At 34.6% G+C, this 19,403-nt stretch overlaps 1 protein-coding gene across 5 annotated transcripts in view; it reads left to right on the forward strand.

The window, feature by feature from the left end:
- Window positions 1-14,920, forward strand: part of Galnt13 (polypeptide N-acetylgalactosaminyltransferase 13) — a 584,813-nt gene extending 569,893 nt beyond the window's left edge. For 2 of the 5 annotated variants that reach the window (XM_052726141.1, XM_052726142.1), the window contains exon 12: window positions 4,896-5,102. In XM_052726141.1, coding sequence (XP_052582101.1) covers window positions 4,896-5,084 — 189 coding nt within the window. In that variant the 3' untranslated portion in view covers window positions 5,085-5,102. Of the gene's footprint in view, window positions 1-4,895; window positions 5,103-8,533 lie in introns of those variants that run through there. The other 3 variants (XM_052726138.1, XM_052726139.1, XM_052726140.1) reach the window with 2 other exon arrangements.
- The last annotated feature ends 4,483 nt before the right edge of the window (window positions 14,921-19,403 follow it).

The raw sequence follows: 19,403 nt of genomic DNA on the forward strand, positions 1-19,403 counted from the left end.
GGTCTTTAATATGCACATTACAGTTTGATCTAGTTTCTAGACAGTGATAAATAGCTTCTTTATTTTTGGGAGGATTACTTATTTTGATTTTATGTGTATGAATGTTTACCTGAATGCAGTCTGTGTATGCAGTGCACATGGAGGCCAGAAGAGAGTCACAGATCTCCTGGGACTGGAGTTACAGACAGTCGTGAGCTGCTATATGGGTGCTGGGAATTGAATATGGTCCCCCTGCAAGAGCAGCCAATCCTCTTAACTGCTGAGTCATCTCTGGAGCCTTCTTTTATAGATTGCTGCAAACCAATGTAAACTTAGGAAAGGACAGAAAAGTACTTTGGAAAATTCAAGGCCTTCAGGGGACCCAAGGGAAGGGGGGAGAAAAAAGGATGAGAGATGCCGAGGTGTGAAGAAGTCCCTGTTCAGTGGCTCTGTTCTCAGGTTCCAATAGTGGAAGGTAGAAAGTGCTGCTTGCTACCTCTATAATTCAGTTCTTTGTCATTTGCTATCAAGGGTAAAATTTTTCTTCTTTGAGAAACCTCTGAGGTGGTGCAGTTTTGAGTCAGAATAAAAACTGGTGGAGTTCACAAAATTACAGAGCTGAAACGAACCTTAAACTCCTCTCCTTTGAGCTTTGTCAGGACAAACCTGAAGCACAAAGATTACCCTGCCAGGAGCAGAGCTAGGATTCAGGTCCTAATAAAGTTTTCAAAGAAAGCTAGTTACCAGTCCAATTGTGAATCTCACAGTGTGAAGTGTTGAAATATTCCATGGCCTTCTCGGCCACGCTCCTTTCAGTCTGAGAAAAGAAAGAGTCATCAATAGGAACGAACATGTAGAACATTCAGAACACTGCGCGCCTCAAAGTATGGAGTCTCCCGCGCTGGTTTGGTTTGTTATCTGCTTAGGTGAACAAAAGAAAAGAAGGAAAGAAAGTTAATGGAAGGCTGTGATTTCCCTGTTTGCTTAGGCCATTCTTGCCACAACTTTATAAAACCGTTATTGTTATAGTCTCTATGTATGAAATAAAGCCGAGTCAGTGTGTATCAAGGTGTCTGGCATTAAAAGCCGGCAGTTTCTCCGATACTAATTTGCCTCCTGAGGTAATTGAAATACTACAAATAATTCGATGCTCTCAGTGATGATGATCTGATAAGCTGGGCAAACAGTGGGTCCCTGTTACATACAAGCAAATGCTAAGTCACATGCAGTATCAGATTGTATTCACATATGAATGTCTCCTTTCCTTAATGATAAGAAAGCCCATCTGCAATAAATATGATCTGTTTAAAAAGGCAAATAGCCACACAATTACTCTATCACAATAATGACTTAGAAACCTTAGTTAAATGTCTTCATAATGCAATTAATATATAATTTCTCTTCTAATTGAATGGAGCTAAATATGCATTGATGAAAAGTGCCTCTCTGGCTAAAAGATTTGCAGTACTTTCTGACTCTCCTAAGTTGGTTTGTAAAATATATTTAATTAAAATATGATTACTTCACTCTTCCCTTCCCTTTCTTCCCTCCAACCATTTCTATGTTTCCTTCCTCCAAATCCCAACACCTTCACTCCCTTTCAAATAGATAATTGATTATTACTTTTACATATAGAGAGATACAGATGCACCAACATCTTCACTCTCTTTCAAATAGATAATTGATTGTTACTTTTACATATAGAGAGATACAGATGCACCAACACCTTCACTCCCTTTCAAATAGATAATTGATTGTTACTTTTACATATAGAGAGATACAGATGCACAGACATATAAATACAAACTTCTGAGTATGCATAAGTCAATGTTTCTTAAACAACATGAATATTATTGGCACTCTTTTATGGCTAGCATCACTGGTTTGATTTAGTGAGAATATGACTGTTTTTATCAGCACCACAGGATACACTCTATATAGATTACCAATAAAATTATCCAGATGTTTCAGTGCCATGTAATATCTGCTTCCAGCAAGTTCAAACAAAGAGAAAATGCTACATTTCACATCACTAGACAGTTTGGTATTTTTTTATGAAAGTGCATATTTCATCCATTTTATTTTATTTGGATTTGTTTTTATACTGTTTCAACATCACAAGTGTGCTCCAATCTATTCCAAATTTACATTTTCCTGCAGTATGTGTACTTAATCATATATATATATATATATATATATATATATATATATATATTTTTTTTTTTTTTGCATATGCAGGAAGCTACATACAGTGATACAATCTAATTTTAGATCAAAGCACTTCTGCTTAACAAACACTATTCCACAAAGAAAAAAAGGAGGGGGAGCAAAATATGATGCTAAAAATAGGTGTTGCTTTTCACATGACTGAGCAAGTTGGCTGAGGAAACACTTGTTATACATTCTGTCCATAGGAAACGATTGCAGTAGGTAAACACATTGCTTGAACTTACTGAAAACACAGAAGCTTATATTAAATCATTCTTAACCAACCTCTTTTATTTGCCCTTATCAGAAAGCAGGTAAATGGGAATATAATTTCAAGGTAAGTGGCCTAAGATTACAACGCTCCCACATTCCTGTGTAGAATTTCTAACAAACGACAGCTCAATTTACCTTTTGAAGGTGGTACCCATTAGACTAGCATTACCTTTCTGTGTTCCCAGTGACCCATAGCTTTGATTTCTTGCTAGAATCAGCTAATGGAAATTTCAATAGATTAGTGTTGCACTTATATCTCTTCTTGATTGTTTACATTTGATTCTTAGAACTCTTGTAGTCTTCTGGATGTGCAATTTGCATTCTTAAGATACCACACTAGATGTTTTCAACAGAAACATTTTGAGATTAAGTTTTAGAAAACAGTTATTTAGTGTTTGGTCAAGAGGTTTTGAAATCTATGACTTCTTAATAAGTTAAAGTAGTACAACAGTCTAAGGTCAGTCTTATTTATCTTTCTATGAAAGAATGTAAATTTATTGTTCTTATTTTAAACTTTTAGTATGCCAACTGAGATATCTACAGTCATTTTTTAAATCAGCTATGCAGCCATCCTTATGTGTTCATAAATATATCGGGTTTTTTAATAGTATTTTTAATACAAGTGTTATGCTTTTATTTCATCACCAAATTTTGTTTTCCTAGCCTGATTTCAGTTGGATGTAAGCAGAAACTGTGCAGTTTGGAGAGTAGATTTTTAAGTACTTCATGACATATCAGATACAAACAGGTCATTAGAGAAATCACAAACTTGTCTTATATATCTTTAGCTATTGTGATTTGAATTCTGTACATAGCAGTGAATCATAATGCCCTACATTTTAGAACAGAATGATTAAGTGATGCTATATGATACACAGTAGGTAATATTAGCTTTAGACTCACATAACTCTGCTTAGCAGTCAACATTTTAAATTATCCCATTGAAGAAGGTATCTGTCAGTAAGCTGCATGGGAGCCTGCAGGTCTTGCTCCAAAAAGCAATTTGCAGTGACAGCCTCATAATGAAGTGTTCATTGCAAATTTGACAAAAGACATACATGAAATGATCAGAGAATTAATGAAAATATTTACAAAGGATTCCCACAATATAAATGAAAGGAGGGTATTTAATTTGATGACTTCAATCTCATAGACAGACATGTGACAGAATTAATAATCATTGTCTCTTGTGGACAGAAGATTTGAAAAAATAAATGTATCTTCCTTTGCTTTTAAATAAAGAAAACTAAATAACATGTGGTTTGTAAAGTAAAAGAATATGTACATGGGCTTGAGAGTTTAAATTTTCTCTTGATTTATAGCTTTGTAAAAAAATATGTCCTAATTTATTTTGTTCCTTTTAATGATGCATGAAATTTATCATTCCTAACAAGAGAGCTTTGTGTATTAACATGACATTTTCTAAGCAAAGTTCGGAGCTATAAGAAAAATCAATTAGCAGTAGATGATGTTGCCTAATTTAAACAGTGTAGATAGTAAATACAGCTATATTTAGTCAAGAAAGCTAGTCAAAGTGTGTCACTGAAAGCATCATTTTATAGGTAAGATATGATGCTTTATGCTACCCTTTCTGACTGTGAAAATCATTACATACCATTTCTCTGTACGTAGTGATAAACCTTGAAAGGTAAACCTTGAAAAGGTAAATCCAGTGATTGCATCCATTATGCTGTCCACAAATTGGAGTTTACTTTTTTTTTGGCATTGGCCTTATAGAATGTTTTGATCAACAACATTATTTAGTATTTCTCTGGGCTGGCCCTGGAGTGGATGATTTATATTCTATATTACTATCTTTCTTAAGCTTATATTTGGAAATAAGATACAGTCAGATGAAATTATTACTTTCACAGGGGATTTGATCTTTTCCTGCTCTTTCTCTTCATGTTCTCTGCCATGCTAACTAATGAGTATGTCATTGCATGTGTGGATTCCTTCAAAAGTCTGGCTTAGGCCCACGAAAAACATAAAACAAAATAACCTCAAAGAGTCTTCCTTGGTATCCTCTGAGGCTGGAGGCAAACATATGAGGATACTAATATAAGAGTAAACTCTGTGTGTTGATCAATTATTTTGAATAACTTCTCTCAAAACAACTCACTTGGCACTAAAATGTATTTATTATAAGACTATGAGAACAAAATTCTATCAAAAATAACTTTTGCCTGAAATGGTTCATCATCTGATGTCAAATCCCTCCTTAATAATCTGTCTTAACTCCATTTTATTTCTACTGAGTAAAGCTGATATTAAAGACATCTGAAAGGCTGCCACTCACTGCTTCATGGATGCAATTATTGTGACGTGTGTCTCCCATCCTTTTCCAGGAGAAATTGTATGTTGTCTAGGATGATTGATTTATTACTACCTTTGTACTTGATTTGTCATTATTCATTATTTTCTTTGTCAAACAGACCCACACTCTTGTTCACATAATCACACAGTCCTGCCTCTCAATAAGCAAAGTGGCGGATGGCTCCCAACATCCTACCATGGAGACCTGTAATGATAGCACTTCGCAAAAATGGCTACTAAGAAACTATACAAGAGCAGAAGTTTTTAGACATATTTTTGGAAATCTTACTGATGATCTTTTTCTTTAATGGCTTGTAGAGGTTTGTGTTTCAGACTTCTTAAATTTGCTTTAGTAATTTTAGTTATCAAAATCTGAAATTTTAATAAAACATTCTGTGAAGTTATTTTTCTATCTTTTACTTCTTAGCTACTTATTAATTTGGAGTTTGGATATTTTAAGTAATAATTAGTCCATCTTTAACAAAACTGTATCTTCCAGTTTTTATTTCAAATATAGATATGTATATATATATATGTATATATTTTTACATATCTGTGAATATAATGGGTTAAATATATTGTGAAATATTTATTTTGTTTTAGCTCAACAATAACCATGTCTATATCAAAACAGATTGTGTGTCAAAGGTGAAAACATGACTAAATATAACATAGGCTAAAAATGACTTATTTTGGAACTTTGAAATTGTTTAAATTTGTTAAATTTTATTCAGATGGTTCAACTCTGTGTGTACCACATCTTCACATATTTTATAAATTACCATTGCTTTATTCTGAGGTACTAGATAAATCCTTTATTAAAAACTAAGTTATCTTGAACAGCTCATGGAAAAGCCATATCTACATATGTCTTCTGTGGTTAGATAGGTGATTTAATTATAGGAATCAAAGCTCTTCAAAACCATACATTTTACTTATCACTTTCATAATTTGTGACTATTTTCTCATTAAATAATTAAATGAATTTCTATTCAGTTGAAGTTAATAAGTGGCTGTGGAATATTTTTTGTAAACAGTACAAATAAAAGCATTTTTGAATTCTTGGATTTAAGAGGTTTTTTTAAACCAATAAATAAGTGATTTTGCATTGTTAGCCGCTGACTGTGGGAACACATGGGAGATTCCAGAGGTTTTCTGGTTCCAGTAAACCAGGAAAGCTACTGGCACACAATTGAGCTTCACTATTGGTGGCACAGCTAAGAACAGAAGCAAGGGGATAAGAGGGCAGAACAGGTATTGTTTGAATTAGAGTGCATTTGAGTGATGGACAACTCAGAGAAGAGATGGAAATTTGGAGTAGCCAAGACCATTTGCATGAAGAGGAATTGTCACAAGACAATTTATATGTAATATCTGAGTTTGTTTTCTAAGCCTCCAAATGTTCTGTGTGCATGCCCAACAGAATGTTTGGGGTGTAAACATTCAACCTTAAGAGTCTACCATTGAATGCTAGGGCAGAAGCATTCTCTCAGCAGGAGAGCCTGCATGGGTTCCCTCATCACTTCTTGCAGCTTCTGAAAGCTAGCTAGCTTTTCCAAAGGTCACTTTCTGGCATAAGGTTTTGAGATCTCCATCTGGCAAGTGAGGAAACCACTGTGCTGAGTAAACTAATTCTCAAAGTAGATGATAGCTCTGGTAAAAGCTCCATGGAGACGGTGCCCAGGAACCAACTCACAAGTTTCTGCTCTTAGGAAGACCACAGTATGTTTCCTGTCAAGCATGCGCATGCGCATTTTACAGGTCATTTTTTTTTTAACCATAAGCCATGTTGCCTCAACACATAGTTAACAGTTTTACTTTCACTTGGTTTCTAAGGATCTACAGTTCATTGACTGTAGTTCAAATGTTTGAGCAGAAGGGGAAGGAGAAGTATGAACATTTGTTAAGTGTAACTCAGAATTTTCTGATGAAGGATTAGTCTTCAGAATCATTTTAATGGCTTCCCCCAGTGCAGTTAGCTAATAAAAGAAGGAAATGAATTTATACTCAGCAATACTTGAGTTTGAAATGTTTGGCTTTCTAGTGTGCTGCATTAGCAGAGATTTTTTGGTTGCTCATTTTGTTACCTTTGGGGAAGTGGGTTTTAGCTACTAATAACTTTTTTTAAGGAGAATATTTATATATTGATTAGAAAGAACAATACTAACTAGAAAGTTCTGAACTGACATTATTTCTGTCATTAAAAAACTTTTTCTATATAATTTTTTAAAACTCTTTATTCCAATATGACAAAAGGTAATTGATCAAATCATTCAACTACTGTGATAAGTGATTACACTACAATAAAGTAACGACAGTATATTGTATAAGTCAATGTGTGGTAACCTATTCAATAAATGCAAAAATTCTATTTTTAAAAAAGGAACTATTAGAAGAATGCAATGGTAGGTGCTTTTTTAGAAGGAGAATGTACACATAAGCTCACTCAAATTTGAGACAGAGATGATTTTCTTTGTTGCTGTTGATCTTACCTACAACTTCTTTTTTAAAGGAAAATATTGTTTCTGTTTAGTTTTGTATCTGATTTTCAAACTGGCTAATTGTTGAATTTCCTGTCATCCTAAGAATAAACCAGCCATCTTCTTGCTATCTTAGGCAATTTCTTTTTTTCTGCATTTTTTTTTACTAAAAATGGCTTGATACTCTGTATTAAAAAATGACAACAAAGGCCTCAATCTTGACATCACCTTCATTTTTAATCGCCTAGCCTTTTAATTTCCTGCTGGTGGTCAGAGCGACATCTTTCCCAGCAGCCTGACCTCTATTCTCTCTTTTCTTACAGCAGTGAAGCACAGGATGAGTTATAGGTGTTTCTCTAGATGTTTACCACACATAGCCCCCAACATAATATCAAGAGTAAGAAAATATAAAAAAGAAGACTTTCCCAACTTTAATTTTAGCAATTTATAAAAACGTGTTTAGGATACAATTTTCAAGACTTACTTGCAAATCACCTCACATATGTGAGAGCATTTTAAGTTGGAGATCTTTCTCTGTGTTTCTGGACATGGCCCATGATATTAACAAAATAATATATAATTAATAGGTTCAAAGCATGTTGCTTTAAAACGTACTGGAATATGAAGTCCCAGAAAGTGAATTTCATTGCAAATGGAAAGAAAAGCTTTGTGATAACTAAACACCATGCAATAATTATTAGAACTGTGAAGTTAATAAAATACATCATCCTTGCTCGGTTTCAATTTAATATTGATAAATTTTTAGATTCTTAAATATGGTAAGCATCCCATGAAATAAGATCGATCATCTCTGGCTATTCTAATTGCTGGTCTACAGTTAATGTCGAAGAAGATACTATAGTCTAAGATACTATAGCTTAGTAGTTCTTAACAGGGTCATCTCTAGTCATTTTGTTCATCTGGATAACAGTTGTGTGGTTGACTTCTGTGTTTATCAAATTATTACTGACTAACACTAATATTTGTCACCATCAACTAATTTCCAAGGTCATAAATAAGCTTTTGACAAAAATGTCTGAATTTTCATCAACCAGTAATAATATCAGTCAATTTCTTTAACCACCTTCAAATAGTGGTGTATTGGAAATGACAAACCTTTTACATCAAAATTGTATATGTAACTTAGAGACACCTGTGCATAGTTCCTTTTAAAAACATGTTGTATTACTGTACATTAAAATGATATAGAATATTTTTGAAGAGCAGCTTTAATCTAATGTGCTAGTGTGTTACTAATTGTTGTTTATCTTTTATAGAGACTCACTTTGAGACATGTTAACAGTAACCAATGTCTTGACGAACCTTCTGAAGAAGACAAAATGGTGCCTACCATGCAGGACTGCAGTGGCAGCAGATCTCAACAGTGGCTGCTGAGGAACATGACCTTGGGGGCATGAACACCGTTTCTCCCAAGACATGAAAGTCTCTACACTTTTGTTTATCCATTGTTTCCATTTGGTGAAAATATTAACTTTGCCGAATTAAAAGTTTTAAAAATACTTTTAGTATTCTAAAACACAGTTGTTTATAATTCATTTCTAGGAATGTTTATTTCCCTACTAAAATTTGTATCTGATTGAAGAAGCACATAAAATATAAGTAATAGGAAACTGTTATTAAAACTTCGAACTGTTTGGGAAAAATAAACCTTACATTTGCTTTTAAAATGTCTTCATTACCCTCTTGTCACAGGGTTACTTAGGGTTGGTTTATTTTGTGTTGTAATAATGATGGAAGGAGAGATCATGTAATGCCTTATACTATATATTAATTATGAAATATCATTGCTTTATAAAATATTCTTTTTACAAAAGTTTCATGGAACCATGGTGAATTTCTATGCTAACAATTGGGACAAATACGAAATCATTCATGGGCATTGAATTTATCACACAAAATGTTCAGACCAGGAAAAAAATTAAATTTGTAGATTATAAAATAATCATACCAAATAAAATACTTAATACAATTTAAATAATAAATTTAAGTCAAATGATGAAAAGAGTGAGTCAGACATTAAGAAGGACAAGAACAATATAAACTCTAAGAGTTGCTGGGAGAAAAATCTTCACTTCCAACTCAACCTGAGGACAGTCTTGCTCTGAGAGGTGGTGTCAGGATCTGAATCCCCAGCTGCCCTCTCTATCTCCATATAATAAGCTGTACATTTGCCCTTCACTCTAGAACTGTAGTTGAAGGGTGACCTTTTAGATTTCAATTTTAAACAATTATTAATTACTTTTAGTTCAGCCAGTGATGTCATTGGCACTTTGTATTTTATTAAAAAAAAAGTATGGCACTATCATAATTTATTACTATGCTATAACATCTAACATTGATCACCAGTAAACAAAATTCATTAAATTGGTATTGATTAAACCACTAGACATGATTTGGCATCAAGTATGGGTCAGTAATAATTAGGACAATTTCATGTGTTATTTCAATGTTAAAACCCCTTGGTTCACAGTGAATGAACCGATGTTAGGAAAAACAAGAAAGAAAACAGAGATGGGATATTAGTAAATTCTTATATTTAATGCCATTTTAAGTGGCCATAGAGTTGTTGTACATGTATGTTTGATCTGTGTGTCTAGCAGCTGGAGAAACGGTATTGGGAGTGGAAATAGAAGAAGATTCTTCAGAAGCAGTAAGCCTGTTCTTTTGACCTTTTATTTTAAATGATCTAGAAAAAACATTAATTGGCTAACTACACCTCCTTTATCTCTCCATCTCTGATCTTTATCTCTGCCTTTGTCTCCTATGTCTTTGTCTCCTATGTCTTTGTCTCTCTGTCTCTCTGTCTCTCTGTCTCTCTGTCTCTCTGTCTCTCTGTCTCTCTCTCTCTCTCTCTCTCTCTCTCTCTCTCTCTCACACACACACACACACACACACACACACACACACACACAACTTTAGAATGCAAAAGATAACTTTTTCTCAAGACCTAAAAATTTCCTAATTTATTTTCCTAGCTGGCTTCCCCTTTGACTCCACCCTGTTAGAATTGTGAGAAATTCTAACTAAATGTTTTGGGTTTGCTGCTTAAAGCTCAAGCATCCTTTACTCCAAAAACTTCAGGGATTTATTAGACTCCCAAAATTTTAGACAAAATATTGAACATCAGGGCTTTTATTCCTGGGATAGACATAGTTCATATCATATCTAACAGGAATCCATGGCACTCAAGAGATAATCAACCTTAACCTGATCATGACCACTCAAGGCAACTGAAGCCTGACATCAATCCCATATTCAATTTTTTACTCTCTCCTACATTTTCTTCTTGTCCTGACTCAAATAATATGAAATCTCCCTATATAGTGTTTTTCTGAAAAAAAATGTAGACTCGCAAGAGTTATGTAGTATGTTCCACTTATGGCAATCAAAACACATAGAGTGGTCAGTGACATTTTAAAAGAATATAATTACTTAATGGGAGCTGAATTTGAAGCATTTCAGTAGCATTTTATGTAAATGAAATTTTTTATGGTCACGGTGAAATACATGAGAAGAACTCTCAAAGAGTCATCATGTGATTTGGATACATGCCACATAGTGCCTAAAAAGAAAAAAATAATAGGTGTGTGGGGAGACAGAATCATACACATCGAAATCAGAAAGATTTAAGGTCTTCAAAAGTGTTTACCCTTAGTAAAGAAAATTAAAGCCTTGATTGGAATCACAGTGAGTCTGTCACACACACACACACACACACACACACACACACACACACACACACACACTTGTACACACACACTTGCACACATAGTTGATCTGGGCTAGTAGATTTTCTCAATTATTTCAGTGTACACATTTCTCTGGGTTTTTCTCATAAGAATAAATGCAATTTTCACCTTCTAGATACTCAAGTCAAAACTAGAAAGTTGAGAACTGAGGGATCATTCACATAACTGGCAAAGTGCTTGCCCCGCCCCACAGCATGAGGGCCTGAGACTGATTCCAAGCACCCATATTTAAAAGAGCAAATAACCACTATATGTGGTGGCATGTGCTTTTAATGCTAACATTGGGGAGGTGAAGACCCGTGAATTCCTTGAGTTTCCTGACCAGCCAGATTAGCTTAATTGACAAGCTCCAGGCCAATGAGAGACTGTTCTTAAAATCAAGTTATGATGTCTATGATTGACCTTTGACCTCCACACATGTGCATTCACACAAATGCTTGTATATGCGTGCACACACTTAAGTACATATGTAAAATATGTAGTCACTTTTGACTTCTTTCTCTTTCAAACTTTTTAAGCCTATCCTACCTGTGTTTTGCTGTCTGCATGACACTGCCTGCAGCCAAAATTAACTAGGATTTGGCCCCCCCAAAAAATTAAACTTGTTCAAAATATTTTTAGATAGCCACACTTTTTTGATAACTGACTGCATTGTTATCAAGTGTTGATTTTGTAGATGAAAACATTGTGTTGCATTGTCCAAAGGTTGGACAAATTGAGTCTAACCATCTAGAAATTAACTTGATGCTCTCTTTGGTATATAACCAAAAACCAGTAATTTGTTACCACACCCACTATATGTTACTATTTCTGACCTTTCAAATCATAAGCAGTATGCATATAAGTATGATACCACATTTTTGCCAAGTCTTACCCAATGCTACATGTTTCCTTAATTACAACACTCACACAGACACTGCTAAGTATGAATTTTTATATTTCCCTGAACATAATCTTCCAATTAATTTTCAACTCATTTCATAGCTCTCATGTCTCTATAAGCAGACGAATGCACTCCACAAACATACGTGCACATACTCTCTGCACATGGATCCACACGTGTATATGTGAACACGTAGAGACATCTCTGTTTCTTAATCTCTTACCATCTTGCATTTCATAACACTGTTCTGGCTGCCAAGCAAGTTTCGGCATTAGTGTTGGCTCTATCTGTCCCGTAGATGTCATTCACTTCATTTCTTTAGGTTTCTATTCAAACATTACCTATTCAGTACAGCAAACTCTTGTCCTGTCTGCAATTTTTAGCCTCTATACCTCCGACCAAAAATAAGACCACTCTTTTATTTATGTCAATTACTGCCAATCTCATACTCCAACAAACACCTGGGAACACAATTACATTTATTTAGGGTAGTTTTTTTTTTTTTTCATTGCCAGGGCCACATCTTTGTAAGGTTAGCACTCTCTCACAGAGCTACACACCCAGTTATGTAAGTCCCTTTGAAGGCAGGGTCTATATCAGTTTCGTCTACTGGTTATGTTCGGCTTCTCGTGTTATCTTTTGGTATATACTAAGTACACTTCTTGAGCTAATGAAATTAAGAGTGTATTGAAGTTGCTAAGCAGCACTGCATCATATGTTTTCATATTTAAAACTCTAGAGTCCAGTAATGTCTTTACAGAAAAATTTTAGAGCTTTGTTTTCAAATGTTAATTTTTCCCTTATATCCTTCATATTAAAGTGTAGACTTTATGTTGTCGTCTTTGTCAAAATCTCCTGCCTTATGGAAATGAAATTTGCCATTTTATTAAAATGCTGCTGTAAGATAGAAGTTGCTTCACTTAACTGAAAATAACTATAGTTTCAGTGTTTTGGTTGTGTTAGGTTGATCACCGAAGGGCTAAGATTTTGAGTTTTAGAAAAGGGATAAGTACATTCTTTTAAAATCATATTTATTTTCATGTTTTGATGATGACTATATAAAGTTTATTTTCCATGTAAAAATCTAATAATAAGAGATATTATAGAAACCTTAAAACATTAAAGATGTTATACCATTAATTTCTATGTTTATAGATAATAGAACTGAGCCATGGAAATACAGTGTAGTTTGCCCAAAGATCATAGAGTTTTAAACTATGCTGCCAGGACTCCTAAAACTACTGCCAAAATATATATATAAGGGCACAATAATGAAAATAACTTAATTTAAAACTCTCTTATTAGTAACTGGATTCTTTAGAAGTATTTAAATCTTACTGTTTTTTCATACTTCCATAAAATTTGTCCAATGAAATAAGACCACAGGCAATAGAAGAAGACCTGCAGCACAGTGAAGATTTTCCTTGAAAGTATGTTTACAGAATTGTAGAACACCCTAGCATCAGTAAGCCAATGGTTTCAGGAACGCAGCATCAAGCTTCTTCAGTAGTAACTGATGGAACTCTGTCTCCTCTGTTTTCTTGCAATTCCCTTCAAGGTAAAGTAAGGCTGACCTAGAGCTTGCACAGAGTCTTAAACCATCTGTTCCCGTGAATATTGGGTGAGTTCTGTGTTTGCAGCTTTGCAGACTATGGAGAAACCAGAAAATATTTCTAGGCTTCCCAGTGTCTTATAAACATAATATGTAAATTTGATTTCTCCTTAGTGCTTAGGAACAACCCAATAAATAATAAAAATAAAGGAGGGGGAAGTAAACTGCTTAAACTGCTATGATAAAATAACATAATTGTTTTTTTAATGATTTTTTTTAATTTAGTGAGAGGTTAAGAATACAGTAGAATTGCTTCAACAAACCAGAATATTGGCTTGCTCCCATACATATTGTTACTCCATTTGAGAAATCAACAGACATAGTCATAGCCATTGCATTTTTATCTCATCTATGAATTTAAGCTCTAGTTTCAGAAGGTGAAAATTTTCTAAATTACAGGTATAATGTTCTGAACAAATGTGAAAAAAAAATTAAAGAGCTCATCGAATGTGAGTCGTTATCCTGGATATGTTATTTGTCCTATTGAGAACTTCCAGGCTTGACTAAATGTCCAGTTTGGCTGGGCAGCAGGAACTGCATGTGTCAAGGCAGCTTGTGTCTCAGGATGCAGTCACTAGCCACCATTATGTCAGAGAGGGAGTGGAAACACTCTGCATTTCTTCTGTACAGCATAGGCACGTCTGGTTTGACTGCACCATGTTCAGAGTATTATCAAGTACAAAATACTGTATAAAGCTAAGGTGTTGGATGACTCTAGCAATGTGCTTTGACTAGTTGGTATAGAAATGTTTCCCAATTTTTGTTTTATAGTGTTTACTAAACTATAAAGGAAATTTTCATTTAATTTGCTTTTCAAATCCCCCTGAGAAAGTAGTGATTCCACATGGTCTTTTGTCAATATATTTAAGATGAGGACCACTCTGTGATAATTGGGTCATCATTATTTGCAGGAATGCTTTACCGCCATTGTTAATGAGAGAGAATGAATCATTCTCCTATGTTGGGTGAATTAGAATGAAAAAAAAATTAGATACGTTTCCGCTTAAAATGTTTCTGAAACAGATGCTTCAAAACTGAAATTTTCATCCTGGTTTAATGGTGAAGCTAAAAACTTAAAGACACTGCTGTTTGGTTCCTGGTATACCTTCAGCTAAAAATAGCACAAGGGAGAAACAGGAATCCAGGGTCACAGAACTTCCATTGAGAGGGGTGGGAACCTTCTGTTTTTAAAATCAGTGTAGTCACAGCTAGAGAACGTAATCTCAAAAATGTTTAGACATGTTCCACACAGTCTTTAACATTTATAAAAGTAGATTGTGCATAAAGATTTAAACATTTTAAATGTTGTAAGCATTACTAAATGGTATAATTGTTCTTTTGCTGTAAATTTAAATATTTATACATTTTTGTAGAATTAAAGTATGCCAATTTAGTTTTCCTTTGGTATATGTTGTCTTTTTTCAAAATAAATTTTGCTAGTACTTCAAACAGATAATTTTAGTATTCCATAATTATGTTCTATTTTATAAAAGAGTGATTATCTATAGCCATGTCTCAGCAGCAAGAAAGTCTTGTAAACCCAGTATAATCTTATTCCCAAAATATGTAAAACAGAAGCATTGAAATATGATTAAAGTATTTATTATCTCATTAATTTTTATTATGAGATGATTGGAGACTGATTCTTTCTGCTCTGTAAAAAATTATTCAGAGAAGTTAAAATGCCTTCAAATACATGAGAATACTTATTTTCAGGTTATACCTAATTCCCTAATTCTGATATTGGAATATGGAAAACCTGTCTGTGTGATAATAGGTAGAGCCCTTTGGGCAGCACATTGGTTCTTTAGCACCAGCATCATAGTTACACAGAACCAAATCCAGGCAAAAGTATAGAAAAAAGGGGAAAATAGTAAACATAGGAAAGAAGGAATGGAGGAGGGAGGGAGAGAGGAAGGAAGAGGGGACAGATGGAGAGAGGGAGAAAATATTCCAGTGTTAACTACCTTATTAGTATCCATTTTAAATGTTCTAATAGATTAACATGATGCAGAAATTCAATGACTGGCAGCCATCATTAATACTTCAATTGTTTTTTCATAGTTGTCAACAAATATAAATGACATGAATTTTCCATTTTACATACATAATGTCACTTCTTGAACTTTTATAAGCCAGGTGGGGCTCGTGTATGCAGATCTGCAGCCCTTTTTTTGTTATTTTTATGAAAGAGCATGGCCTTGCACTTCCAGTCATAACTGGGTACTTAAATTCAGTGAAGCTGCCCTACTGGCCTAAAGTTTTGACAGATCAATATCTTATCTTGTGCCTTTGTGAACCTGATGGAAGAAACAGTGTGATCTCTTCTGATCAAAGGAAATGACGGAGGCCTCTCTGATTACTGGTTCACTTTCTAAAATAACGGTTCTCTTTTCTACCTTTCCTAGGATCTTTTGTACCACTCTCCTTCCATGATGACCACGAGAAGTGTGACTAATATTGAGAAGACTGGATCGATTTATACAGAAATCCATATACCTGTTTTGAAAAGTAAAATCCTAGGCAAACAAGCAAACATCTGAAATAGGTTTTAATTTTTTTCTGTACAATATAACATTTGAACTTGGCACAGCAATCATTCTTCATCTCCCACATGGTAACTTAAGTGAGGTAGAGGCTTTCAGAACAAATTGTGCAAAACACAGAGGTAGGAATTCTAATAGCCTTTATTGAGATTAAAGGGACCTGTGCTTTTAGCTACTGGAACTAAAACTTGCTTTCTTTATGTACATGAGCAGCTTGGCCTTCAAAATATACAATAGAGTGAAATTGAGTACATGTATTTATATATAGGACCAAGTGTATGTATGTAAAAATATCCCAACAGCATCTATTCCTATGAATAAAATGGGTGGTGGATCAATTTCTGCCACACACTTATCTCTTCAGAACTCTGGTTTCCATTATCCAGTGGACTATCATCTATTCCCTTTATGTTTCCTCCTACATCAGTGGCTCCCATGGTGTGGCCTCCCCAACCACTCTGTCTTTTAATATTGGATAGCTTCAGGATGCAGAACTTGATGCTCTTCTATATTTGTATTCACTAGTTAACCTCAGCTAGAACTATAGATTCTAAAACTTCTGGCATTTGGGTAACTAACAAATGTCATTTCCCAATTTAGAGCTTTTTGGTGTTCAATGACTAATAGACATTTTAGTAAGACTCAAACTGAATTTATCACATTCCCCCCACAGATGTTCAACTTAACTTAGTCCATTTGCAACGGATATAACAGAACATCCAAGATTGGACAATTTATAATGAATGGAAACCTATATACCTCAGTTCTAGAGGTTAGGAGATTTAAAGAGCACGAAACTTGTGTCTTTCAAGGGCCTCCCACTGAATCATTCCATGATGGAAGGCAGAAATCTAAGAGAAGTTAAGATCAAGTAAATGAGATCAGTATAACAGGAAGTAGGGTTTACATAAAACAGTATTTTTTAAGAAATCCATTTGAATAATAATTGACCTAAACCTGGGATAACAACATCGGTCCTTTCATCAGAAGAGAGCCCTCATGGCCTAAACTTCTTCTTGTTAGAAAGCAGTTCCCATCATTGCAATGGGGATGATATTTCCAGGATATGAACTTTAAGAGAAACATTGAAATTAGTGAAGCCAAACAGACGTTCCTTTTGAGTTTTGTATAAGTAATATGTCATGCTAATAACAGTGCTCAGAAGGTCTTGCCTAATGTGGCCCTGCAAACTCCATTCTCTCAGAATGAATATTTTCATCTTTACTTCATTTCAGTCAAACAGTCCTCAATAATTCTTTTCTTTTCTGTTTTTATTTCTTTTAAGACAGTGTTCCTTTGTGTAATAGTCCTGGCTATCCTCGAACTCATTTTGTAGACTAGGGTGGCCTCAAGCTCACAGAGATATGCCCGCCTCTGCCTCTCAGTTCTAGGATTAAAGGCATTCACATCCACCTCCCAGCTCAATATTTCTTTGATCAAACAAGACATGCTCTTGCTTTCGGGCCTCAACTCAGAATATTTGTTCCTGTGTGTATTCTTACTATTGCATTAAACCATAGTAAGGTCCTTTGTATTTCTGTAACCTTTCTCCCAACCCTCCTCTAGATGTTGCAGTCCATAATCTTGGTCCTGCAAGTTATGTTTCACAGTACTTTTCCCTGGCTCACATATTATCTAACTTAATAATGTATGACTTTGCCAGTTTAGTTGTTTATCACCCCTGACAATGTCTGTTCCTACCAAGAAGCCATCACTTGAATGGAGGTTAACCAGAGAAGGGACAACCATTTCACATTTCACTGTGGTGTATTACAAATACGAAGAGTAATACTGGTATGTCATCCCAGTTGACTCTAAATGGATTTTTTTTTTCTCCTTGTGTTGCTGGTGCACTGTATTCTATATGGGGGGTTGGCAAGGGGGTGGAGGTAGAAAGAAAAGAATTTTATGATTTTTCTTTTTGTTCTCTGTGTTGATCCATTTAAACCTCCTCTTCATTCTTTAAATGTACTCCTACTAAAAGGATTATACTCTTTCCTCATGGCAAAACTATTAATTTTTTAAGGGAGTGCATATACTTAGAACTTGAGAGAACTCCATAATTATATGAGTATTAGAGTAATTAAATTTGATATGACCCAGATGGGCATTTTTCTCTAATAGAAGCCTGGTCTTTTGTGATAGCATAATGAAATGTTAGCATGACAACGCAGCTGGAAATGTGATCAACCCCTGAATAATAAAATAATATTTGCAATCAAAGATGAACCTAACATGCAGATCTATTGTTTACTAAAGCTTCTTTCTAAAACAGCATATATACTGCATACAATGTCTATTATATACATTTAACAATATATAGTATAAAAGCATGTATTCCAAATTTGAAATACTGAAAGTGAGTATTTCCTGCTATCCCCTAAGGAACTCCATTTTATGAAACACTCTCAGGAGAAGGACAGACTGGAGCTCCTCTCCTCTAAATTTCTCAGAGATGAGGTGGTGCCTACCCTCTACTTATTATGGCATTCTTTAGTCTTACATCTACTGTTGGCAGGTCCAGGAGGGGCTATTCATTGTATTCTTCAGACCAAATATAAGAGTGCATGTTCTTACAAACTGAACTATTGGCACAGATTCTGAAATTTAAGGACTGATATTAGCATCTGACAGAGATCACTTTCATTAACAACCAGTCTGCAGAAGAGCCGTGTCCACACAGGTAAACATCCAGGCCAGGTTTATTTACTCTTAAATAGATCCTGATGCACAGAGTTGTCCCACAATTAGAATGTAGTGTGAGGAATAAGGATTATGAAACCGCATGAATTTGGTTGGCATCTATATGAACAATTTCCTAGTTGAACTAAAGTGAGCTAAAGCCTCTTGACCCCATTAATCAACAGTGCCCACTTCCACCTGACCTACAAAGGCCCTGGAGAGAATTAACCACGATTCATAGAAGGACTTGTCATCGCTCACCACATTTTCACCTGACTCAGTCATGTTCTTTTTGCAGTTCCTCCATATACAAGAATAACTGACACACAGAACGCTCTCAAGGGATTATATATATATTCCGACTTTGTCTTCCTTCAGGTTTTCACTAGGTTCTGTTTTGTACCACATAATCAAACTAAACCTTCTGTATTTTGTTCCTGTAGGTACAATGTACATTTTAAACTGTAGCAACCTTAAGGAAAGATTTTTTTAAGGAAAAAGCTTTTCAAATCAACTTTTATGAAAAGCAGCATATTATTGCTTTTGTTGCATTGTTTTCAATTTCATTCTGTGAATATTTAGTTTCAGGAATCACACTTCAAACTACCAAAACTTGTTAGCAAGACTAAAACAAAAGCTGCTTTCCTTCTCTAG

Source organism: Peromyscus californicus, unplaced genomic scaffold (assembly GCF_007827085.1).
Source record: "Peromyscus californicus insignis strain IS unplaced genomic scaffold, ASM782708v3 Scaffold_7__1_contigs__length_154581171, whole genome shotgun sequence".
In the NCBI taxonomy this organism is placed as follows: domain Eukaryota; kingdom Metazoa; phylum Chordata; class Mammalia; order Rodentia; family Cricetidae; genus Peromyscus; species Peromyscus californicus.